The sequence below is a fragment of the Rhinoderma darwinii genome, chromosome 2 (assembly GCF_050947455.1).
Source record: "Rhinoderma darwinii isolate aRhiDar2 chromosome 2, aRhiDar2.hap1, whole genome shotgun sequence".
NCBI classification, from domain to species: domain Eukaryota; kingdom Metazoa; phylum Chordata; class Amphibia; order Anura; family Rhinodermatidae; genus Rhinoderma; species Rhinoderma darwinii.
Window position 1 is genome coordinate 143664729 of NC_134688.1, and position 27998 is coordinate 143692726.

The 27998-nt window shown below is 36.7% G+C and overlaps 1 protein-coding gene across 5 annotated transcripts in view; it reads right to left on the reverse strand.

Annotated features, from left to right (window-relative positions):
• Window positions 1-1473: 1473 nt before the first annotated feature.
• The window catches only part of DACH1 (dachshund family transcription factor 1), a 315224-nt gene continuing 288699 nt past the window's right edge, over window positions 1474-27998 (reverse strand). For 4 of the 5 annotated variants that reach the window (XM_075852323.1, XM_075852322.1, XM_075852320.1 and 1 more), the window contains 4 exons: window positions 23030-23177; window positions 19670-19813; window positions 18038-18106; window positions 1474-3205 (listed from right to left, as the gene is read on the reverse strand). In XM_075852323.1, the coding sequence (XP_075708438.1) occupies window positions 3168-3205; window positions 18038-18106; window positions 19670-19813; window positions 23030-23177 (399 nt within the window). In that variant the 3' untranslated portion in view covers window positions 1474-3167. The remainder of the gene's footprint in view (window positions 3206-18037; window positions 18107-19669; window positions 19814-23029; window positions 23178-27998) is intronic. The other variant, XM_075852319.1, reaches the window with a different exon arrangement.

Sequence of the window (27998 nt, forward strand, 5' to 3'; positions counted from 1 at the left end):
ACAATGATGTTCCATACTGGCACAAGACCATTGCAGCCAATTACTGGACCATGCGATCACGTGCTGTACTTACTGGCATCCCTGTTGTGGCCTTTTTCTGCACATATTGCAATCTAACAATAAACTTGGGTGAGGGCAAGAATATTTACATAAAATATTTTTATACTTATGTCAACATTTCATGAAGATCAATGGGATGATGACTAGAGTGGAGTAAATGTTTCCAGCAAACATATAATTGACTGACCCTCCACATAAGTACAAAAGTCCCGTTACTGTGGCAATCCATGTAAGGCTATCCCCGTAGTGCATGCCCCGAATATGAATATATATATTTGTAAGCACACACAATAATTCAATAGAATTCCCCAGAATTATAATATATTTCACCAGAACCTTTTAAGGAATGGGAGGACCATCAGGCTATGGCTGTTTAACCCTTAGGGTATGTTCACACGCTAAACAAAAAACTACTGTATAATACGGAGCGGTTTTCAAGGGAAAAAAGGCTCTAATTTTCATCCGTTTTTAAGCATCAAGCGTCTTTTAATGCGTTTTTTATGGCCGTGTTTGGAGTTGTTTTTCTATTGACCCAATGAAGAACTGCTCCAAAAATGGATCAAGAAGTGACATGCACTTCTTTTTACGGGGCTTTTTTTACGCACCATTTTTTCAAATGGCCACGTAAAAAAACGCCCCGTCGGAACGAAATGCTGTTTTTCCCATTGAAATCAATGGGCAGATGTTTGAAGGCGTTCAGCTTCCATATTTTCAGCCATTTTTCGGGGCGTTTACGGCCCTAAAAACGGCTGATAATAAGTCGTGTGAACATACCCTAAGGGCATGTTCAGACATGCCGGAATTCTGCAGACACTGTCCGTATCAATGCAACACATAATCTGCGTTAGAGAGTCTATTGCGCCTTTGCTTAAAATGTGAAGTAAAATTCTGCGGATTAGTCGTTGCGGATTAAGGTGAAGAGTACATACTGCACTCTTTTAAAACATTCCATCTCAGTCTGGCTATAGACCTCGAAACACATAGGTCCAGCCAGAATGATGAAATATCCTGTTCGTGAAAGCAATCCGCAACGCAACACACATAACATCTGCGGATTTCATTGCGTAATTTTGCAATTCCATTGAAGTCAATGGAGAAATTACGCCACAAGTACGCATCAAATCCGCCACAGCCAGTGTATGCTGCGGACACCAAATTCTGCACCGCAGCCTATGGTCCGCAGCGGAGTTGTCCGCAACATCTGCACGAAGATAACTAAAAAGTGTGGAAACCAATGGACAGAGTGTCTGCTGCGGATTTCCAGTGCGGACTGTCCACAGCAGAACTCCACAGCAATTCTGCCACAAGTGAACGTGCCCTAAAAGTGCATGTGAATAAGTAGCTACTAGTTGAAAGAATCAAATGTCATAAAGTGAAAAGATAGATTAAGAATTTTGAAAAGTGCAAAAAAAATATTACAAAGTCTTAACAATATTTTATTGAAAAATATTGCTTGGTTCATAAAAAGGATGTGAAATTGTATATACAATATTTTATTTAAAAATTACAGCGTGAATTGAAATGTATAGTTCAGGTTCTTGCACAGAAAAGTTATGTTGGGAGTACAATATGGAAGACTTTACAAGCTCCGGTTGTTTTAAACACAAACAATACTTATTACCAGGTTGAAATGAAATGTTACAGGAATAAAATTTTCGATTTGACATTAAAAACAACTTTTAATGTGTTATTACAAAATAAATTACATTTTATGTGCATAAAACTAGATATGTGTAGAAACCAAAATTTGTATACTTTCTAGAACTAATTTATGAGCTCAGTCTTTAAAGGGGTACACGGAAATTACAAAATTGTGTGAAATCTATCTATTTTGAATTTCTAATATTATGTTCTGATTTTTTTTTTTAATTTTCCAGCTACTTATGGTGAAAAGATGTAGTTTCAGTTAACACATCCAAAAAAGACAAAATAGATCTCCCTTTAACACTACATTGTACAGCTACAATAAGAAGATGGGCAGTGATCATACTATACAGTAGTGGGATGACAGGGACCTGTCAAGTCAATACTCAGTATCAGTGGAAGTATATCAAGTGTTCAGGGTTTGTTATTTAAGAACGTTAAAATTAAAAGAATTCTATAAAAATATGTCTGGTGTCTTGACTTTCTCATCGGCCAGATACCAACCCTAGGATTAATGTTTCAGGCTTTAATGACGTAATATACAAATAAAACTGGCTGACGTTAACTCTTCTATCCACCAGATTCTTACATTTTGAATTAATACTGTGACTTTAGGACAAATATGTACATGCCTGCATGCGTTAAAACTATAAAGGCTTCTTAAGAACCAACAGAGTGACAAAACATATTGTCTAAAATTATCTTCCTAACCACTAGTAGTCTACTGCATACATAATACCTTCTGTGTGACTGGGTCTATGTACACGTGGCCTGCAACACAAATAGACAAATTATTTTTCCTGATCCTCACGGTGGTAAAGAAGAAAGTTATACTCATTGTTTGGTTGATTCTGGACAAGAGGCTCAAGAACACAAAGTCATTAGTTTACATTCAGCAAAAAGAGTTCATTTTGTTAAATACAGTAGTTCAGTTCCAAGAGCAAGTGTTTTCCATTGTAGGATAAAAGTGTTACGAAGAAAACATTTTTACTAAGTAAAAATTTTTGTATCAGTTTTTGACTTTTTCTTGATTTTCCATTTTAGTGCATGCCCTTTAAGGAATCTTCCTATCAAACCATCTCTGCTGGTTTAAGTGTGAGAAAACATTTCAGATATTTAAGTGGATGCTGCTGGAAAGTTCTGGTGTGCTCAGTTAAAGAAATATACGAGTTCCTTTAAAAACACGATAGAAGAACGGTGGGTCTTGGTTGTTGATAGTTACAGTCTTTACAGAATTGCAGCAGCATCTCACAAGACGTCCAACAAGTGGAGTGCTACTGATAGTTATGAAACCTTCCAGACTCTCCAGTAGTCGCAGGTCAACAGTCTGACAATGCAGTATTTTCGCAGAACATCTGTATAGAAATGAAGTGTTTTCACTTTCAAAGCCTTAACATCCTTCAGACTTTGCAATTAGTCTACAGAATGTTCCCACAGAGTCTTCAGCTGTTGCATATCTGTCTTCAGTACATAACACTGGTCTTTAAATACAGTCTTCCATCTGGAAAGAAAACAATAGAGTTCTGGTTAAAGTTACCTCTGTAACATCCATTACACCTATATTTGTGGAAAAACAATGAGATTATACAAAAACATAATTAGACCATAAAGTTAAAAAAAATAATTAATTAAGCAGTGAATAACAATCTGGCATATGCTACATCTGTATACAAAAAAAAAAGTATATATATATATATATATATATATATATATATATATATATATATAAAAGTAGAGATCTTGCAGCACTCAAAGTGGTGAAAATAAAGTGGTTTATTCAGCCAACAAACAGCGACGTTTCTGTCCAACAATAGGACCTTTATCAAGCATATATATATATATATAAAACGATAAGAAGCACTCGAAAAGAAAAAAGTTATTAGCCCACGTGCATAGTTTAATCCTTTTTGTCCAGGACCTTTAGAAACGTCCAGGACACAAGAACTGTAATGTTGCACGTGGGCTAATAAAGTCCAAACATGTTTCACTTATTTTTTTTGGAGTGCTGCCTATTTTCTTATTGTCGTATACCTGAGGCTTGCAGTCTGCAAGTCGTGGGCTCTGACAACTAATATTTGGTGATACTCTAATTTCATTTATATATATATATACAGGGTGGGCCATTTATATGGATACACCTAAATAAAATGGGAATGGTTGGTGATATTAACTTCCTGTTTGTGGCACATTAGTATATGGGAGGGGGGAAACTTTTCAAGCTGGGTGTTGACCATGGCGGCCATTTTGAAGTTGGCCATTTTGTATCCAACTTTAGTTTTTTCAATGGGAAGAGGGTCATGTGACACATCAAACTTATCGAGAATTTCACAAGAAAAACAATGGTGTGCTTGGTTTTAACGTTACTTTATTCTTTCATGAGTTATTTACAAGTTTCTCTTTGTTTACAGCCATTGACATGTCGCACAGGTTAACACGTGAGGAGCGGATAGAAATTGTGTTGATGTCTGGTGAACGCAGTACCCGGGTCATTGCAGCAGATGTCAATGCAAGACACCCTACGAGACCACCCATCTCCCATGCTACAGTTTGCAAACTGCTTGCCAAGTTTCGTGAAACTGGTTCAGTGTTAGATTTGCCCAAATGTGGACGCATGAAAACTGTCACTAATGAAGAAACATCAGTGGCTGTCCTAGCTTCATTCAGCAAGAGCCCACAGCGTAGCACTCGCCGCATGTCACTAGAGAGTGGCATCAGTCGAACATCCCTTCGGCGGATATTAGCTACTCACAAATGGCACCCTTACAAACTCCAGCTGCTGCAGCATCTCAATGAGGATGACCCAGATCGGCGCACTGAATTTGCAGAATGGGCAAAACAAAAATTGGAACAGGACCCTCAGTTTACACAGAACATTTTGTTCAGTGATGAGGCAAACTTTTATGTGAATGGTGAAGTTAACAAACAAAACCACCGCTATTGGTCTGACACTAACCCACATTAGATAGATCCCTCCAAGACTGTTGGAACACAAAAATTGATGGTATGGTGTGGTATATGGGGTACAAAGATAGTGGGGCCATTCTTCATCAATGGAAACCTCAAGGCCACGGGATATATGAAATTGCTACATGATGATGTGTTTCCCTCTTTATGCACTGAAGCTGGCACGTTCCCTGAGTTTTTCCAGCAAGATGGTGCACCAACACATTATGGGTGTCAGGTCCGAGCATTCCTAGATGAACAGTTTCCTGGAAAGTGGATTGGTCGTCGTGGGCTAGTTGAATGGCCCCCTAGGTCTCCCGATCTGACCCCCTTAGACTTTTATCTTTGGGGTCATCTGAAGGCAATTGTCTATGCTGTGAAGATACGAGATGTGCAGCAACTGAAACTACGGACACTGGAAGCCTGTGCTAGCATTTCTTCTGCGGTGTTGCTATCAGTGTGTGAAGAGTGGGAGAAGAGGGTTGCATTGACAATTCAACACAATGGGCAGCACTTTGAACACATTTTATAAGTGGTCAGAAACTTGTAAATAACTCATGAAAGAATAAAGTAACATTAAAACCAAGCACACCATTGTTTTTCTTGTGAAATTCTCGATAAGTTTGATGTGTTACATGACCCTCTTCCCATTGAAAAAACTAAAGTTGGATACAAAATGTCCGACTTCAAAATGGCCGCCATGGGCAACACCCAGCTTGAAAAGTTTCCCCCTCCCATATACTAATGTGCCACAAACAGGAAGTTAATATCACCAACCATTCCCATTTTATTTAGGTGTATCCATATAAATGGCCCACCCTGTATATATATTTCATTTATTTTTATATATATATATATATATATATATATATATATATGTATTTATATATATGTATATATATACACATATACGTGTGTGTGTGTGTGTGTGTGTGTGTGTGTGTGTGTGTGTGTGTGTGTGTATATATATATATATATATATATATATATATACAGTATATACATGTGTTATTTGCAATGACAGGCCACAAATTTGTGCAACTATTATACCATTTCTTAATAGTGTCTCCTACACTAAGTACAGGAATCTGCTGGTTACATAAAATTCAAGTGTTCTGTTCATTTGTCATACATTAGAATATATAGAATATAAATCAGATATATCCACAGATGTAGAAGTCGCCAATTTGTCATTTAATTCTATGAGATTTTATCACCCTGCACTATGAAACTTCAGTCAGTAAAGACATTGCAATAGATTACCTGCAGTTCTATGTAAAACTGCAGATAATATGTGATATATTGAGAAGTTGAATCACAAAGCATTAAATATGTGATTCACAAAGTGGCCAATAAACTGATACCTGATGACTGATACCTGTACCTATGGGGAGAAATGCTTCACTAACAGCTTTGATTCCTAAGCAAAATGAATAAGTTGCATTTTGGTGCACAGACCTCGCAGGCACTAGTTCTAGATGCTTTAATCCCTGCTACCCTAAGGATGGATTCACACACACTGTTTTGCTGCATTTTTGTGCGTTTTTCGTGGAGTTTTTAATGCTGGTTTTAACAGCGTTTTTTATGCCTATTTTAGTGCGTCCAGATATTACATGAAAGTCTATAGTAAAATATAAAATACACTACAGACAACTGCGTTTTGGTTTGTGCCATTTTTTAAGCAATTTTGTAGTTAGTGGTGTTTTTTTCCAAATGCAGTATGCTCTGGGTATGGCCTTTTGGTTTTTTTAGCCGTTTTTCCCATAAGTTTTACTATAGGAGTTCAAGAACGTCATAAACAAATGATTGTACAAAATGCCACTAAATGAAATACGCCAACATAAACATTTTTTAAATTTTATTAATACTGGCTTTCTTAAAAGCGTTTTTTTTTTTTTTTTTTTTATCCAGTTTACATTGCCACGAAAAAATCTGTGTGTGTGAAGGTCCTTAGCCAGGACCTTTTTCCTAACCACATACAGATATTCAGTGTTCAGTTTGCCAGATATAACATTTTGCACATTGCATTGTGGAATGATGCTATATTGTCTGTGGTATTATATGGAAATTTAGATTTATCTACAAAATTATCTTAACTCACTAAGTTATCATAGTGGACTCTGTAGCCCCAAAAGTCTATTTTCTCATGCTGAGATTTTTAGTACTTATAGGGTTAACATTTACATTTTTATTAGATGTATTTTTATATACATGAGCTAACAATGAGGGTGCAAATATTCTTGAAAGTTAACATACTTACTCCATGGTCATAACTATCTTACGGAGGCCCTTGTTCAAACCCCCACAGGCTCATGACAGTGACACACAAGCCTAAATGGATCCCATGTAAAAGACACTAGCCCAATATTCATCGTTCTGTCTGATTTCTACTGGATCTGTTTTTCTAGCTGTGTGTGACTTTGAGGTTCGTGACTTAGACGTCTTTGCATCTGGAGATAACATTACTTTTCTTCTGTAATATCCTAAATGTTTTCACATTTTCCTAATGTGCTTTCCAGTTATGATTTTTTTTTTATCAAACTAAGACTCATTAAATTTAACCCCTTACAGAGGCTCCAACACCTTTCTGTTTTTTTGTGCACATTGTCACTGCTTTCATACATTTGCATACAGGGACAGATGTAATCGTTCTGTAATTTTGCCTACATTATCACAGAAGTTGCCCCATTCTATGATGTGCTTATAAACGTCCGTAGTGAATACATTTTCATTCATCTTGTGGGCACATCTAAAAATCTTAATGATACAAAGCTAATTAAAAAAAAGGTAATTTTATCGTCACAGTAATGTCACTTGCTAATTATCATAGTACCGTGTTGTCCGAAAATATGTCCTTTTTTTTTTAAATAAAGAAGACCTGTCAGCGCATCTGACCTGACTGTTTCAGTAAATGCTTGCATTCCCCATGAAATAATTCTGAAACATATTTTCCTAGAACTCTGACTTTGGCCATTCCTCTGTTAATCATTCTGTACATTTATGAATCAATTGACAAATTGGTGTTACCAACCCCCTTTTTAAAGGGGCATGTCTCTACACAGTCTGGCACTGTCAACATTGATTGGACATTGTGAGTCTGTGTTAGGAATACTCCAACTGGTTTCACCAAGTTGTCAATTTTTTCATACATTTCTAGGCGGAACAACAGAGGAATCCCACTACACATAGTTCAAAGAAAAGATGCTAAAGAATTCTTATTTAATGGTAAATATAATTATTAAGACAAGTCAGGAGAGGTAACAGGTCCTCTTTAACAAAAAAAAAAAAATCAGAAACGTTATTATAAGAGGGGCAGACTTAGCAATCACACCCTGGTCCTGGTGGCTAAGGAGCAAGTAGGTGGCTAAGGAGAAAATAATTCACTTTCTTACATTAGTCAGACTACAAAACAAATGCCAAGACTTGTTGAAAATTGTACAATGTGTATTTAACCAGTGTGTGAGCACTTTTTCTTTTTCAATCTTCATCTTACTCGTCTGTGTGTTCTATGCTTTTACATTGATAGGGTCAGAACAACCTGTATCAGATAACTTCTCCGGTAGCAGTGGAACCTGATGGATGTGCTGATATTATCTTAAGATTTGTGAGTGGAAATCATAATTCATATTGCTGCCATAAATCACAGATCCGTAAAACTTTTAAAAAACATATTTCAGAAAATTAAGTAATAAATTATATTTGCAAACCAGAGAGATAGACAAGTTTGTATTTACTCTATAATTATTTAAGGAACAATTAAAAATGTTTAAATGTTAAAATAGAATAAAATAGTGCCGCATAGTTTCAAGACAGAAGACAGTAAAGAATTGTTATTCGCATTATGTGGTTTACATCTATTCACCAGCAGATGGCAGCAGAGTGATCATGTAAGAACTGATGTTCATTAATATCAGTGTATTTAAGCAGATCATTACTTGGTAACACTGTAAGTATGATTTTTAAAGCGAAAACTCAGTGTATATATATATATATATATATATATATATATAAATATATATATATATATATATATATATATATATATATATATATATATATATATATATACGTATATATAAATACACAGTACTGTGCAAAAGTTTTATGCAGTTGTGGAAAAATTCTGCAATGTAAGAATGCTTTAAAAAATAGAAGTGTTTTTTTTTTATCAATTAACAATGTGCAAAGTGAATGAACAGAAGAGAAATCTAAATCAAATGAATATTTGGCGTGAACACCCTTTGCCTTCAAAACAGCATCAATTCTTCTAGGTACACTTGCACATAGACATGGCATTTGTAAGGCTCTATTCACACAACAGGGATTCTCGGCTGTGTGACGGCTCGGTTGTGTGACGGCATTACCTACAGCCCTCTGTAGGTACAGCCACACAGCCCCCTGTAGGTAATGCCACACAGCCCCCTGTAGGTAATGCCACACAGGCCCCTGTAGGTAATGCCACACAGCCCCCCTGTAGGTAGTGCCACAGCTCCCATGTAGGCAGTACACCACAGCCCCCCTGTAGGTAGTGCTACACAGCCCCCTTTACATAGCACCCCCTCATAGATGGCACCCCGCTCCAGGAGAAGTCCCTGACGTGACTGTCCATATATGGACAGTGAAGTTAGGGACTTCTCCTGGAGCGGAATCTCCGGCCACAGCTTCGGCAACGATTAGGGATTCCACTCCTACAGGGAGAAAAAAAACACCCTCTTCCTCCTCCTCACATGCACTTCACACTGTGAGGAGGGGAAGAGAGAGAGCAGCAGAAAGCTTGGCCGTCACTCGGATTACATCCAAGTGAGAGCCGTGCTTCACACGGCCACATAGACTTCTATGGGAGCCGTGCGGCCGGGAGAACGGCCGAAAATAGGGCATGCTCCATCTTTTGCCGGCCCGATTTATCGGGCCATCAAATAATTGGCCGTGTGAATAGCCCTATTTGGGGTCTATTGTTCCTACTACGGCCTGTGACGGACGTTCAAAAAAACGTCGTGTGAATAGGGCCTAAGTGTATGATTAACCACACAGGTGATTTAGATTTCTCCTCTGTTCATTCACTTTGCATTTTGTTAATTGATAAAAAAAAAACTATTAACACTTCTATATTTCAAGGAAAACTTACTTTGTAGTATTTTTTATATATATATATATATATATATATATATAGCAAAATCCAATAGACAGGTCGGCACTCAATAGACAGGTTTAAGTGAAAAAAGGATCTTTTTATTTACCACATGCAACGTTTCAGCCCTGCTCAATGGGGCCTTTCTCAAGCCTTTCTCTATTGGATTTTGCTGTGGATTTGGGACACTGGTTGTGTGTCTGAACAGGGACTTGTGCACCCTACACTGGAAGAACGGTGCTGCTTTTGCTTTGCTTATTTGTATATATATATATATATATATATATATATATATATATATATATATATATATATATATATATATATATATATAAGAAAGTCCCACAGCACTCCGTGTTAGTGAAAAAAATGGTGGTTTATTAAGGCAGCACAAGCAGCTTGTGCTGGCTTAATAAACCACCATTTTTTTCACTAACACGGAGTGCTGTGGGACTTTCTTATATATATATATATATATATATATATATATATATATATATATATATATATATATATATATATATATATATATATATATATATATATATATATATATATATATATTTTTTTTTTTCAATATTGATCTATATCCCCTGGATCGGGATTACCTGCTTGCACCTGAGACCATCTTGGAAGTGCTGCTGCTTTTCCATTGTATATATGTATATATATATATATATATATATATATATATATATATATTATACAATGTGCTTGAGAGACTTATTTTAACTGTAACTGTATCTATGGAGATTTTAAGGTAAGATTTACTTTTAGCGCACATCTGGTGATCATTTAAATATCACATACAAGTGTAAAGTTCTGTTAACTCTAATTTAGAACTTAGCATTAAAAAACAAAAGAGAACAGACGCATTGTGGATTATGAATATTACCCCTGCTGGGAGTTATACAGAACAGTATTTTTGGCCGCATACAACCCCAGATATGCCCATTGTGGAAATATAATGAATTTTTTGCCTTAAAGGGATATTGCCATCTTAGACATTTATGGCATATTCATAGGATGTGTGACCTACACCTATCTGGAAAACCCGCTGTGCCGCTTCCATCCACTTCTACAAGAGTTATGGAAATAGCTGAGCAAGCGCGCAGGCTCCACCTCTGGTTATCCTGTGGATGTCAAGAATGTATTAAATGGTAAAATCCCTTAAATCTTTTTACTAACTTTATGTTTATTATTTTCCTATCAATATTTGTGAACACTTATCTCACAGGTCTAATTTTTCAATATCTAGGTCCCATACAGTAAGAATAGCAGAGCTTTAAGCTCTATCACATGTCACCCATATATATATTTTGGTGACCTGGGATAAGGTAGGGAAATTGTGTAATATGTTAGCCCCTATGCAGGGATGAGAAGGGGACCATATGATCTTTATCCACCATTTCATAGAAAATATTTAAAGGAGTATGAGCCAATCCATGTAAATATACTATGACTGGTGAGCGGTGGGGTGGCAGTTTACATCAAACAATGAACCCTTTTTTTTTTAGAAATTAGAATCACTTAAAGTTTGTAAAATATTTGTCCAAAAGTATCTTTTTAAATGTGTTTTCGATTCTTTGGTAATAAAAAGGACTCTATATAAACACTGCTGAGTTAGTTCCATATATAACAGAAAACTTAAGAATTGGGCTACACATGATCCTGGTCATAGCGCTGTATTGGGAATAAAATGGTTTGTAGGATATATTATAGTAGATTTAAATCAATATAATAGCTTAGGCAACTATTATATCAAAAATACCATAGGTCAAAGTAGACAACATCTCACTTAAGAAAACATTTGTTTTCTGTGTATTTATTAAATTTTGCAATATTTTCCTCCTCACAGAGACATCACAACCTCTAAATATGAACTAAAAATATAGGGTGAGTGATGAATTATGGAGGTAGAACATGGTAATCATTTCACACCCAGACTGTATGTTTTTTGATAATTTTCTTTTTTCCATTTGAATACTAAATTTAAAAAAAAATTTGATTGAATTTTACAAAATAATAACTTTTTTGTTAATTCATTTTATATAGTTAATGGAACTATTTTTCTAGAGGTGATAAGTACCTAAGAATAAAGTTTCAACTAGCAAATGGCAATTGAAAAAATATATTTAATTAGGCTTAAACTTTTATAGACAAATAGACTGGTGTATATTATGGGATTGGTCACTGGTTTAAGATTTTAGTTGGATCTGGTACGTTAATACGGTTTGTAGAACATTGTTATATTTAACCTATAGACACATATGCAGAAATAAGAAAGGACAATGATAATATTATACATGAAGTTACTACAAATTACTGTATGGTAGAACTTAGTGAATATTTGTTTTCTTAACAGTTTATGAATATCCACAAAATTAGTAGACTGCTAAATTACACTTCAAGAAAACGAAACCTCTGCGCTAAAACAAATGTCATTTGAACATTCCCCTAAATGAAATTGTATCAAAATAAAAATAAACAGTTGTATACTGTAAGCTGAAGTGAAATGGTGCAGAAAGCGTGATAATATGTTTGTTCTGTCGACATTTGAAGCTTAAAGAGGTTTTTGAGAAGACTTCAATTATAAAAACATTTAAAACACACAAAGTTGCACAATTTTTATTTTAATGAAGATGAGAAGTTCATTAAAGAAGATAAATATTTCATTAGATGTTAAATAAAACAAAGAGATTTTTTGGCTTCTCTCAGCACAAAATTCCTTTGAAAGATTAATTAATACATGCAAATTATGCAAATTAGACCCATGCAAATATTTTATGAAGACAATTAAGGGAACCATTAATTACTGCTTTTTTTGCTTCACTGAGATTCATTCATTTAATTTTAATTTCACTTTAACTGTTTTGATGTATAATCTTGCAACTAAGAACTTTATCTTTCCTAGTGGGTCACTTAAACGTATATATATTTCATCAAGTGCAAGGCAATACAGAACGTGGAGAAAGGTATTCTCTAGACCATGTTCTCTATTAAGGGGAATGTCTACCACAATACAGTCCTAGAAAGAAGTAAGCAGAATGAGAACGTGAGCTCATTCTTGGCTGAGGTTCAACTGCTGGAAAAGCAATTAATTTGCTTTGGCTGTTCTAATATAGGGGAATTAGAAAGTGTGACACAAGACAAATAGAAATAATTAGTTCTCCAAAATGATGTTCTCATTAATATAGTTTGAATATTTGAAATAATAATAGAAAAAATATTGTGCTATACTGCTTTATCAACATATTAATACAAGGCTTGATAGCACAATGAACCATTTGACTTCAGTTTGACATTAAAATATTTTTTTTTCAATAGAGGAATAGGCTTTAACTTGGGAAAGCCACTGAATGGTGTTAATTATAATGTTACATTTGGTATATAAATCAATTCTGACTTACATTATAACGTTGTATTTAGCAATGATACTGATGTATTTTTGCTGTTTTTTCATAGGACTGCAGGTAAAACCTATTTAGTTATGTTAAATGGAATATTTAAATTACCACAACAGTACCTTTTCATATACCCTGTTAGGGCATATAAATATTATAGGCAGAACCCGACTAAGAATTCCCCTCCATTATCCGGAGCGGAGAGTCATTAACAAAGAGCAGCTCTAGCTCTGGTAGAATTGTGCCATCTGTGTGCAGTATTACATAACTGGCATTGATGTATGTAAAAGGGAAGAGGCGCCATAGCTAAGATCAAAATGGGCCCTGGACAGAAGGGTTTTGTGTTTACCTCCACCACCTTACTCTTTCTTTGAACCTCGGGACAATTCCCCATCCCCTTGTTTGCTAACAATGCAATTTATCTGGGGAGGATAGTCCTGAAACTGGTTCTTGCCGTCTAGTAGCAAAGTGGATGAGACCAACAAGGGCTGGGACGCTGCTCTCCAAGGAACCACAATAGCCAAAGGGTCGGTCTTTATGGTATATATGCCCTTGATTCATATGATTGGCCAGCATATAATACTACATTTACTATTTCCCCTGCAGCCACTGCATCTGAAATATATGACCAGTCACTTATTCCCGCTGAGGATTTCAGTGGTCTGGCCGGAAGTGACAGTATGTTGTCAGTTGCTGACAAGATAATGCCAAAATGAACAACATTTTACAACACATCACAGGTTGAATCTACATAAAATGTATATACTTAATTTCTACAATTTTTTTCCATACTGAGGTTATATTGAGGTTATTCACTTAGATATGGAATAGGCGTTCTTCTGGTTTTATGTTACCAGAGTACATTGCATTTTGGGAGACGACAGGTACATAGTTGTACAATACAGTCTCAAACTGTTGTTTCCCAATACAACCAGCAGAACTTATGAGCAAAAGAATAACGTTTTTTTTTTTATAAACAGTAGCTATGTTTATAAATGGAGCTTAAAACATTATGTACATATGTAGCAGTGCTGTTTTTGTAATTAAACCATTTTGTGCACTGTGATAACACTTATATTCGGACCTATGGGAACAGCACACTGGGATATCACAAAAATGTGTGTCCAGCTCTGTTAAGGTAGCCAAAGATATAAAGATTTCCCCCCAATCCTAAGAGCATACATGTTTTATTTTATTTGTTTTTTTTTACAAAATTTTATATCATGGCCACAACAGGTGATTACTAGATAGATATAGATATTGCGTCTTTGCATTTCCCACGTGTACTTTACTTGGACAGTAGTAAACACTAAGTGACCAGGAAATATTTAAAGGCATGAAGGTAACTACTCCAACTGATGGGGCAGATTTTACACAATTGGACTTCAATTGTCTTTAGTAATACAGACATATCAAATGGCTCATAAAATTGTTCAGGCTATAAACATTCATTTTGACATCTATGGCTTGCTTTATACCTATTTGTTTATTTTGACATCTATGGCTTGCTTTATACCGATATGTTTATTTACTAGGTAGTGAGAAGAGCAGCTATCCAGTCCCAGCTTATTCTAGGAAAAAAATAGACATTATGTGTCTTCAGACATCATGATATAACACACCAGTGCCAAAATGACAAACTCAGCTCTGATACATTTGTAACTAAAATCCTGGATACAACAAATAAAACAAAGTATCTGCAAAATTACTCAACTATGATGTGGATTTTATAATGCTGTTAAGAGTGGATGTTTGTTTTAAGTATATTGTATCCATCCTAACCTAATCATAAAGGCCTCATGCACATTGCCGTATTACGGCTTTGTACAACCTCCGAGTTGGTCAGACCAGTAATAGGGCACACATTGGTTCTAGGTGCCCTGTGTGTCGCCGTACAGCCTTCTACACTTGGTCTTCCCATGTGCCTGAGACCCTAAATGTACGAAGGTTACATAGTTTTCTCATTACAAAGAATGTGGTGCTTTTGTATGTACTGTTGTACCCAAATATTGATATAACAAAAATACAAAAAGTCCTTGTTTTTGAATTTCCTTTCATGTGAATACAGAGATAACATATTTCCTTGTCAGCCAACTGTGATCAATATTCAGTCACAGAATATAAAACCTATCTGAAGACAAAGTTACTGATTTACAGATAGTTTTTTTTGTGTAAGCATGTGAAACAGAAAAAATCTATGAACTTTCTCAGTTAGAGTTTGGAATTTATTCCAACACAATTAGAAATATTTTTTTATTTTATGCTCTTAGGGCAAAGCATTTACATTATTCATACGGTTTAAACATGCTTATCTAAAGTAAATCATCAAAAGTAAATCCATTAATTGACTTTTACATTTTACAGATATTCATGGGAATTCAAATTAATGTTCTGGATTTATCATTAAGCCTAGACATGTGTAATAAAAGGCACCGTAGCTTTATATGAAGCCAGTAAAGGGGTTGTTCTGCTAGGATCCGGCAACTACAACCCCAAGCAATCAGCTGTCATTGCCGGGGGGAGCTGTGGATGGTCACACATTTTTTTTTTAGGGAAATATTACATTACACCCATTGAAATAAATAGGCAACCAAGTAATAATTGAGAACGCCAAGTTCTCCAAACAGTCGCCCTTTGCGACAACTCTGTGTCTTCCCTCTATGAAGTTCTGTTTTAAAATTCTCCAAAGGTGGACACAGACAGCAGAGGGCGCTTGTGCAAAAACATTATATGGGCCCTTTGCTTTCCAATGCCTCATCATAGTGCCCCCCCTTATGTTTCTTTAATAATTCACCAATAATTGTGAGCCATTAAATTCATTACCTCTGTCCCTTACATGTAATCTAATAGACAGTAGGAAGCTTATTTTAAGGTGGTAGTAAACCTCCTTACCTACTGTGCCCCTGTGCAGCTAAACAGGCTGCACACATGGTATGTTATGTCCGCCCCTGATATTCAGATTACCCAGATCTTGTAAGTGGAAATTCAAGTGGTGGCTAGTAGCATGGAAGAAAGGTAAGAAGAGGTTGCATGATGACAGCTGATGGTATGCTTAAAGAGGCTCTGTCATCAGTTTAATACTTCCCTATCTTCTACCTAATCTGATAAACACTTTGATGTAGGTAACTACTGTTTTTTTTAAAAACGTTTATTACTGACAAAGTTCTGATAATTTTTACATTTATGCTAATTTTTTGCAAAAACCGAACTGGGCGTTTTATTTAGTTTCACCAAGTGGGAGTTGTAAAGAAAAGTGTATGATGCTGACCAATCAGCGTCATACACTTCCCTTCATTCATGACCAGCTTTATTCACAGCACAGCATGATCTCGCGAGATCACGCTGTGACGTCACTTACTCCCGCAGTTCCTTCACCAGAGAGATGGAAGAGTGACCAGACATCGCCTCCAGCCGTGCCAGGACTGCTGCTGAGAAGGATAATCATCCTGGCATGGCTGGAGCCGATGTCTGGTTGTTCTCCTGTCGCTCCGGTGAAGGAACTAAGGGAGTAAGTGACGTCACAGCGTGAGCTCGCGAGATCATGCTGTGCTATGAATAAAGCTGGGCATGAATGAAGAGAAGTGTATGACGCTGAATGGTCAGCGTCATACACTTTTCTTTACAATGCCCACTTTGTAAAACAAAAAAAAAAATACAAAATTTGCATAACTGTAAAAATGATCAGAACTTTGTCACTAATAAAAGTTTAAAAAAAACAAACAAAACAAAACAGTAGTTATCTACATCAAGGCGTTTATTAGATTAGGTAGGAGATAGTGAAGTATCAAACTGGTGACAGAGACACTTTAAGACAAATTTTCAATGGGAAATTCCCTCTAGACTACTCTTGTTCCCAGTGCTTCTATCTTTAAAGAATTGTTGTTTGTCCATGGTGCAACAAGCAAATGGATAAGGGCTACCTTATTGGATGCTATATACAACAATGCACATTTCTATCTTTTCTATTTCATTGATTAGATTAGCATAATCTTCATACACTGGGGCTAAAATAGAATATTAATTTCATTCACCTATATCCCATTGCTTATATATTCACAACATATTAAAAGGGTTACCCGGGACTTTTTCAAAAACTGGGCAAAGGATAATATAAGGTAATAAACTATCAGATACTCAACCTCTAAATTGCCCCCTGTTCCAGCCCCCCTGTTCTCCATGGCTCCAGTCCATGGCAGCAGTCACATGCCGATAATCAGTCGCATGCCGCAACTACCAATCGCTGGGCTTAGAGGTGATGCTGCCATGAATGGCACTTGACTGCTGAGGCCGTATGATTGGCTGCAGCGGCACATGACCGATGAACGGCATGGAACAGTTGTAGGAAATTCCGGGACTGGAGCTGTGGAGAACAAGGCCTCAGCGCTGGAGCACATAGCACTTCGGAGAGTATCTGCTAGTTTATTATTTTACACCATCCCCATCCCTGTATGAGATATACCAAATATAAAATCCCTGAAAGAGTGGTCCGATCTAAGGTATATATGGAGAGAGCATTGCAAAATAGTTATGACTACACTTCAGTACTTATGACTATACTTCACAGAAAAATGAAAATCATTGTATTGTGCAATTTATTTCAGGGAAATAGTATTCTCCTCCATTAGTTATAAACTGAAGAGCTGATAATAAAAGATATTATTCTGCATTGTGTCAGCGACGCTGACCCTTTACCTGTTATTTTAAACATAACAAAATTAATTTACTGTAATAAACAACAGTGCAAATGTGACCTTGTGTTCATTCCAGCCAGATGGTGAGCTGCATGGTTGAATAGCATACTATAACAAGAGAACACTCACATGCAAAAATCTAGATTTATGGATTTTGCACATCTTACCTTGTATTGTCCTTTCAGCATCTGTTCTGGCCCCATTGCGGTCAGATTCTATCTCCGGGGTCAAAGCCTCTGAAAGCAGAGACAAAAATGAATGACATTAGCAGCTGAAATAAAGCAGGATTTAACCTAATGTGTGCACACTAAGCCCATGGCACATAAGGTATATTTACTTTTCAGTGGCACCACATAACTCACTCCATTTCACCCTAACCTCAATGTAATAAAGACTGTGACATAATCTACCTTTCACCTTCTGACCAAGACACCATCTTATCTTTCATTTCTTATCTATTTTTGTACATTTCTAGAGTTTTCAATTTAATTTTGTTTTTCCAATTATTTTTTATAGTCACTGGTTTACGTCTTAGCAGGATTAGAGTCTGTACTCAGTACTTCAATCCAGAATTAGCCCTTATTCTTTAACAAGGGATACTTATCTTTAAGACTGTAATAAAAAAAACAGATAAAAGAAGTGAATTTTCTGTACAACACTACAGAATATGTTAGTGCTATATTAATACACAGTAACTAGTAAATCAATAAATTAGGACAAGTGAAGATATCCTTGGGAAGGTCTCTTAATTTTGCACGTACATTCAGAATAGCTGAACACCAGTGAAATTCAGCTGTGATTCCAAAATGAGATTGTTTTTATTTATTTGGAAGCCATTTATTTGATAAAGAATGCTGCTATTTTATACACATGATCTGACTGGAATTTTTTATAATATTATGTGAGTTTAGGTGACTGATAGGAAATAATAGGTGCTATTCTTTTCACGCACTTTGACAGAAATGTATTAAGACTGACATTTCATATGCAAATCTTAATCTAAAGAGCGCTGGGGTAAGAAGTAACATATTGCCCCATAGCCAAAACTGGAATAGAGCTTTACTTTGCAATGAACTACTTCATCAGCAAGTGGCTTAAAGGGTAACTAAATGTTCATAGTGACATGTCAGAAGTTTGGATTGGTGGGGGTCCGAGCACCCCCACCAATCGCTAAAACAAAGCTGTTCAGCTTTTTCCAGAAAGCCATTGTACGAGTACAGGCTCATAGACTTTCTATTGAGCCTGTACTCTGATACATTGATTTCCGGAAAAAGCCGAACAGAAACGAAGCGGCTAAGAGCTCACGGGAGCGCTTATGCATCTTCGTTTTAGTGATTGGTGGGGGTCTCAGTGCTCAGACCCCCACCAATCAAAACTTCTGACATGTCACTATAACATGCCGGAAGTTTGCTGAACGTTTAGTTACCCCTTAAAAAACCTAAAGGGGGAACAATGCTCCAAGTATTTCTTCCTCCATTCCTTGCCATGTTATTTTACTTCTTCTCTTCCTCTTTTTTTTTATCTTTCTCTAGATTACAAGGGTACTTCATGCCACCCTCCCCTCCCCTGGTTGGACCTAATGGACATATGTCTTGTTTCAACAACACTATTTGTACTGGAAACATATTGGTTCGACTGGCTACATCTGTTGTTTTGTTTTCCTCCATTAGTTTATGCTATAGTAAAACATTAAGAAGCGCCATGCAACATTTTAAAGATATCAACAATTTGGTAACAGAATGAAATGTGTCATGTAAAGGACACCATTGATACAAGAAACCTATTGAGCACAGCCTTACCATTAAGGACTCTGAGTCCTTCTGATGACGCCGCTTGTTTGAGTGCCTGTTCAGCTTGCTCTCTTCGTTTTGTCTCAAATTCCAATGCTTCTTGCAATTTCCTTTTTGCCTTTTTTTCTTTCTTAAGTCTTTTTTGAATTATTGCTGAAACAGGAAACATGAGTTTAATTACTGTGATGGACTTTCTTTGTCATGTGCTATAGTATTCCAATCACATACTAAGAAAATAGAAAATTCTTTGACCTGCACTTAACCTATAAGTATTCCTTATTTATCACAAGAATCCGAAGACACCTAAGACATACATTAGTCTGTCTCCACCCACAGTAAAAAGATGTACATGTATGACTTTAGTCAGTTTTTTATTTATTAAAAGTATAAAAACATAAATAATAACGTCATAGTCTATAATATAAACTATTGTAAATAGAGATAAGCAAATCATTTTGCCTGATTTGTCATTTCAAAGATTCACCAGTTCGTATAATATAATGGGGGAATCCATTATCCTATTATTCTATTAACTTCACCAAAAGGGAATCTCAAACTTGACAAACTGATGAACCCAATGCATCCTAATTGCCGGCGAACAGCAAACAATTAGCAAGTCTGTCAAACTCAACCTGGGTGAAATAATTCTAGTACTGAATATTGCATCTGTGTTGCACATTCCTAGCAGGGTGTTCCAAAATACAATGTGTCATAAAGTCAGATGGGTGGGGGTCTCAGAGCTGAGTCAAAAAAGCGACTTCACAAATATGGCCTTGGTCAATTTCTCAATGACTGTCAAGGTAGATTTGACTCTCTTGACTTGATTATCTATGAAGAATCTATTTTACATACATTCCATAAACATGACATTTGCTAAATATGTAATGTAGGGCCAATTACTAGAATCTATCCAATATGGTTCTGGGCATCTTTAAACAATTGAGATTCCTTTATTTCATAGTTATGTGGCTACACTGAGTCTGATCTAATGGTCCATATACCAGCAACTAGCAATAGCTGAAAACTTTTTAGAAATCTAAGATGGATGTTTACATCTATTCCTTTATCATACATACTACCTATTCAGTTATTTGATCGTAGTAGTAATACACTCCTCAACATTGAAATTGCAACACCAAGAAGGGTTAGCCGTAAGGTTATGCAAATCGAGGAAGTAGCAGGTTTAGCAAAGATCAGATTTTCAAGCACCTTGCTCCAATCTGTGGCATGTGAAAGGGGCATAAACGCCAGATTGAAAGCAAAGTTTTTTAGCCACATGAAACCTCAAAGATCAGATCAAGTGGTGTGGGATGATTGTGCGATGCCTCCTGTTTGTCTGCGTGCCCCTAATCGCCCCTTGGCGTAAACTGAAAGGGACAGAATCCATGAACTGATAAACCTTGCTTTATCAGTTTGACAGATTATACGCGCCTAGGCCGAGATGTCAGCGCTGTTCAACATTGCGTGTCCCGGAGGTGCACGGAGGCGAACCTCTGCACGGACGGATCATCTGATTAGAAGAATAATGCGTAGTGATACATTCTGTACTGCAAGTGAAATTGGACGTCACATCCCAAACCTAGGGCAGCAACCAGTGTCGACACAAATCATCAGAAGGCGTTTGCCAGACGTCCAGCTATATGTGTTTCATTGACCACACGTCCCCACTCTCAAAGGCTATCATGGTCCACAGCAAGATGGATGGAGGATGAAATGGAGATTTATCCTCTTAAGCGTGGAGTCCCACTTTTGTATCGGACGCAATGACAGCCGGAGATTGGTCTGGAGACCATGTGGTTAATGCCATGAAGAGGCCTTCATAAGGGAACGTCACACTGGTCCTACTCCTCGGATTATTGTGTGGGATGGCATAATGTATGGTAGTTGGACCCCTCTAGTCTTAATTTCAGGTACACTAACAGCTCAGCGCTACATTGATTTGGTCGTGGAACCAGTGGTACGGCCATTTCTCCAAAGTGTCCCAGAAACCGTTTTTCAACAGGACAAAGCCAGACCGCATGTTTCTTGTGCTACTGTGAGCATCCTACGTGGCCTAAACGTGCTACCATGGCCTGCAGCATCTTCGGACTTGTCTCCTATCGTGCACATCTGGGGCGTCATTGGACGGCAATTGCACAGGGAGCTGACAGAAGCCAATCTTGATGATTTGCGTGCCCAAGTGCATTCAGTGTGGCATAATATTCCTCAGACGTCCATTAATAACCTCATTGATAGCATGCCAAGGCGTGTAAGTTCATGTATTTCTGTGCATGGCGCTCATAGTCGATACTGAATAAATCAAGAGGTTTGGAATATTTTGTTTTCATTTTTTGATCATTTGAATATCATTAACACGTCTATCGATCCTGTGATTTCCACAATTCCAAAACTTTTTCTTCTTGGTGTTGCAATTTCAATGTTCAGGAGTGTATAGTACAGTAGGGAAAAGTCAAAGGACGACCATTTATTTACATATTATAATTCAACGATGTCTCACAGACACAAGTAATCATTTTTATGACTGAATGATCAAATGTAATTATATTATGGAAGTTCATCAATGATTGTTTTGCACATATACAGAACAAAACATTTTCAGTAATAAAGGCTTGGTATAATTTGGATATTAGTGATAATTGCTGCTTTTAAACAGGCCTTTATTAGCACCAATATATGAGGGACTGGATCTGTGTCCTGCATAAACTAGATAGATATAAATTTGATTTTGATTTCTGAAGCCAGAGATTGCAGTTCTCAACGACTGACCATGTATACGGATTGCTGCAATTGGCCATAGTTTACAGCTTGACAGACAAAAATGCAATTAGATCAATCAATCAATCAATCAATCAATCAATATTTTGTTATATATCGCAAATATATAATGGTATATCATATTTATAGTACACAGGTAGGGGAATAAAGATACTATTTTATTATATGTCAGCTTTTCCAGTAATAAATCTCAGTTCTCCACAGTACAATGACATCTTTCCATCTAGAATGCTAATTTTATTAATATACAAATTGCCTGAAAATATTGGTTATTAAAATTGCCATTTGTATCTGAAAAAGTGACGTGGGACCTTCATAAATATGGCATTCATTTTGCAATTAGTGAGGGGAGCGGCAACACAAGTTTTTCTCACTCTCTATCTGGCCTCTTTCAGACGAGCGTATTGGTAAACGTCCGTAATACGGATCTGTAATACGGACGTATTACGAATTATATTGTATCAGTATGTTATCATTATTACAGATCCGTAATACTGAGGGCTGTCTTCTAGAGAGATAACACACACAAACACGCCTGAAACAGTGACAAAGAATGCATACAATACAAATAAAACAGATAAATAGACATTTTACCTCTGTTCTTTTGTTCTACTGCTAATTGTTTTTCTAGGGTTTCCCTCAATTCTCGTTCCCTGAATAGTTCCATCTTCAGCTCAGTCTTTTCCATTTGCACCTGTTTCTCTTGCGCTCTTGCATTATCTACTGCAACCTTTAACAAACCCTGCAAAATAAATCAGAATTACTGTCAATATACTAACATTGTACATTTAAATATACAAGCAATGACTATTCTATAATCCATGCATATATTGTATTCTATATACAGTATACATTTCAAAACAGTTATCATTGTCCCAATAGATGTTCCTCAAATATTTTACTGTACAAAAAAAATATCATACTACTCTTCCCTACAAGAAAAGTCAATTCAACTTTTTGAACAGTCATTGGCCATATTACACTGAAAAATTCATCCAGGCCTTTATTTAATTCTTTCAGGGAATTCACAATAACTTCCTCTGGCGGAGTGTTCCATAGTCTCACTGCTCTTACAGTAAAGAATATCCTTCTATGTTTGTGTAAAAACCTTCATTTTTCTATACGTAGAGGATGCCCCCTTGTTAAAGTTACAGTCCTGAATATAAATAGGTCATGAGCGAGATCTCAGTGTCGACCTTTGTTACAGTTATACATTGTTATTAGGTTACTACTCAGCCGTCTTTTTTCTAAATTAAATAACCCTGATTTTGATCATCTTCCTGGGTACTGTAGTCCACCCATTCCATTTATTACTTTAGTTGTCCACCTTTGAACCCACTCAAGCTCTACTATGTCTTTCGTGTGCACTGGTGCCCTAAAATGCACACAATATTAATTTATAAAATGGTAGAACTAAGTTCTCCTCATGTGCATCTTTGCCTCTTGTGATGCATCCCATGATTTTATGTGCTTTGGCAGCAGCTGCTTGGCTCTGGTTGCTATAGTTAAGTTTACTATCAACTAAAGTTCCTAAGTCCTTCTCTAGTCAGTTTTACCCAGTGTTGTCCTATTCAGTAACTAATGGTGACAAGTATTTTCCCGTCCCAAGTGCGTGATCTTACATTTAATATTTAGCAGTGATAAACCTATGTCGATGTTTTCTTAGCTTCGAAGAAAAATAATATAATAGTTTAAAGAAATCAAAGGTCATCACAAATTAATTATTACAATTCACTATAATATTGTCAAAAAAAAGTCATTAGTTACATGTCTCCAATCTATATGGTCTAATAGTACTTGGAGGAAAAATTTACACATTTTATCATATATCTAATTTATCTCAAAGTAAAATAGTATTTGTTCCCCATAGCAACCACTGTTCAATTCTCATTTACTAAACACTTCTGAAAAAAGGAAAATGTGCATGGATTGGTTGCTATGGGCAACAGGGCCACTACTGCAACATGAGATTGATAATCTTCATTTATAAAATAACAGAAAAACACATATGGATACATAAATTAGGCTGAAAAGGACTACCAAGGCAATAATTTTGATATCTAGCTTTTCTTGGATGATACACATGATCCTATGGAGGAAAAGGGTCAAATAAACATGTTTTACTCACAGCATGGACTTCCTTCTGATTAATTTGATCAATTATAGTATAGGTTGACCAGGCAAGGTTACATTCACTATCACCTTGTATGGTCACCTAATGCTGTATAGTAATTATTGAAATGAATTGCAAAGCAGATACATGCTGGGAACGAAACCTCCCTGTCATTTGGACAATATCCATTTTCGATTTTTTAACAATATCTTTTCGGTTTCACGTGTATTAATTAATAACATAATCATTAAAGAAAGTAATAGTGCCCACTTTCATAAGTACTATTTGACTACATTTTCTCACTGTATGCTTAATGTAACTGGTGAGGCATATATATATATATATATATATATGTATATATATATATATATATATATATATATATATATATATATATATATATATATATATACTGGTCATTCTCAATTAATTAGCATATCATCAAAAAATTTATTTATTTCAGTAATTCAATTCAAAAACTGAAACTCATATATTATATAGATTCATTACACACAGGGTGATCTATTTCCAGCATTTTTTTCTTTTAATGTTGATGATTATGGCTAACAGTTAATGAAAACCCGACATTTAGTCTCTCAAAAAATGTGAATATTAAATAAACCCAATTTCAAAAATGATTTTTAATACCAAAATGTTGGCCTACTGAAAAGTATGTACAGTGTATGCACTCAATATTTGGTCAGGGCTCCTTTTGCATGAGTTACTGCATCAATGCGGCTTGGCATGGAGTCGATCAGGTGTTATGGAAGCCCAGGTTTTCTTGATAGCGGCCTTCAGCTCGTCTGCATTGTTGGGTCTGGTGTCTCTCATCTTCCTCTTGACAATACCTCATAGATTTTCTTTGGAGTTTGGGTGAGGCGAGTTTGCTGGCCAATTAAGCACAGTGATACTGTGGTTATTAAACCAGGTACTGGTACTTTTGGCAGTGTGGGCAGGTGCCAAGTCCTGCTGGAAAATGAAATCAGCATCTCCATAAAGTTTGTCAGCAGAGGGAAGCATGAAGTGCTTGAAAATTTCCTGGTAGACGGCTGCGTTGACTCTGGACTTGATATAAAACAGTGGACCAACACCAGCAGATGACATTGCTCCCCAAACCATCACTGACTGTGGAAACTTCACACTGGACTGCAAGCAACTTGGATTGAGTGCCCCTCCACCCTTCCTCCGGACTCTGGGACCTTGATTTCCAAATGAAGTGCAAAATTTACTTTCATCTGAAAGCAAGACTTTGGAACACTGAGCAACAGACCAGTCCTTTTTCTCCTTAGTCCAGGTAAGATGCTTCTGACGTTGTCTCTGGGTCATGAGTGGCTTGACACAAGGAATGCGACAGTTGTAGCCCATGTCCTGACTCCAGCCGCAGTCCACTTCTTGTGAATCTCCCACAGATTCTTGAATGGCCTTTTCTTGACAATCATTTCAAGGCTGCCGATATCACTGTTGCTCGTGCACCGTTTTCTACCACACTTTTTCCTTCCTTTCAACTTTCCATTAATATGCTTGGATACAGCAATCTGTGAACAGCCATCTTCTTTAGCGATGTCCTTTTGTAACTTACCCTCAATGTCAAAGACTGTCTTCTGGACAACTGTCAAGTCAGCAGTCGTCTCCATGATTGTGTAGCCTACTGAACCAGACTGTTGGACCATTTAAAGGCTTAGGAAACCTTTGCAGGTGTTTTGTGTTGATTAGCTGATTAGAGTGTGACACCATGAGTCTACAATCTTGAACTTTTACCCAATATTCTAATTTTTTTGAGAGACAAAATTTTGGGTTTTCATTAACTGTCAGCCATAATTAGCAAAAGAAAATAAAATGCTGAAAATAGTTCACTCTGTGTGTAATGAATCTATATAATATATAAGTTTCACTTTTTGAATTGAATTACTGAAATAAGTTAACTTTTTGATGATATTCCAATTCATGGAGAAGGACTAGTATATTAAATTAATATATATTTTGCTTTTAGTTACTATACTGTGTCATATTAGGAGATCAACCTCAGTTTTAAGCAAGTTACTCATTAATTAAAGTGGAATTTTAATAGGAAAAATAGATCACAAACGGGTTGGAAATCTGTGATAAATAAGGATCCTACCTCTGCAACTCCCACTTATCGGAAGAATGGAGTCCCTGCACCCCATCCCAACAGGTGAGGTGGCCGCTGCATCCAGCCAGAAATTGACCAGAGAGCTGGTCACATAGGTCTGTGGCTCTCTCCATTCAAGTCAATCAGTTATGGAAACAGCCAAGGCAGCGGTCACCTCACCTGGAAGATGTTTATGGTACAGTATATCCTGTGGATATAAATGCCTATGGTTGTTTCCCTTTTTGTCTACATTATCAAGATTTCATGCATAGATACATAAAATCTAATGTTCACAATGATCAGCCCTTTCAGGCTGTGAGGATGGGTATTCTTCAATGAGATGACTGACAGGAAATCTAGAAAAATATTTGCTCCCATAGTCCTTGCTTTATCTCAAGTATGTTGAGTTCTGAGAAGCTCCAAAAAGACCTTTATACAGCTGCATTTTTATAAGCTAAATACCGTATTTTTCCGACAATAAGACGCAGTTTTAAGAATAAAACTTGATAAAAAGTCCCTGCGTCTTATAGTCGGCTGTCAAGGGATCCGGCAGCGCTGTACCCCCTGACCGCTCCTTACTTAACCCCTTCCCGACCCGTGATGTGCCAGAACATCATGGAGCGGGGAGGGGATGATGTATGGAGCGGGCTCACGCACTGAGCCCGCTCCATACACTGCAGGTGTCAACTTCTGACACGCTGCTCTAACGGCTAGGAACAGCGATGGCGATGTTCCTGGCCATTTAACTAGTTAAATGCCGCATAGCAACTGCGGCATTCATAGTGGTTTTCACATGAAGGACATTTATCACATATCCACAAAATATGTCATAAATGTCAGATAGATGCGGGTCCCACCTTTGGGACCCACATCTATCTCTAGAACAGGGCCCACTAAACCCCGTCCTATCTTACCCGGTACCGCTGTCTTCCGGCCACTTCCTGGTTACATGGTAGAGTTACGCAAACAACATAACCCGATAAGCTATGCCGTTTCTGTAACTCCCATAGAACTGAATAGTAGTTACAGAAACTTAGTTATAGAATGCTATGCTGCTTCGGTAGCTGCCATTCACTGCTATGGGAGTTACGGAAACTGCATAGCTCGGTGAGTTACGCTGTTTCCGTAACTCATCCATGTATTGCAGTGTATTGTACCAGCGATCTAATGATCGCTGGTTCAAGTCCCCTAGGAGAACTAACAAAATGTGTAAAAAAAGTTAGATACATTTTCAGGAGTGTAAAAAATTTTTTAAAGTTAAAAAAAAAACACCCAACCAACATGCGTCCATAAAAGTCCAAAACTATTACAATATAGCATTATTTGACTCACACAGTGAA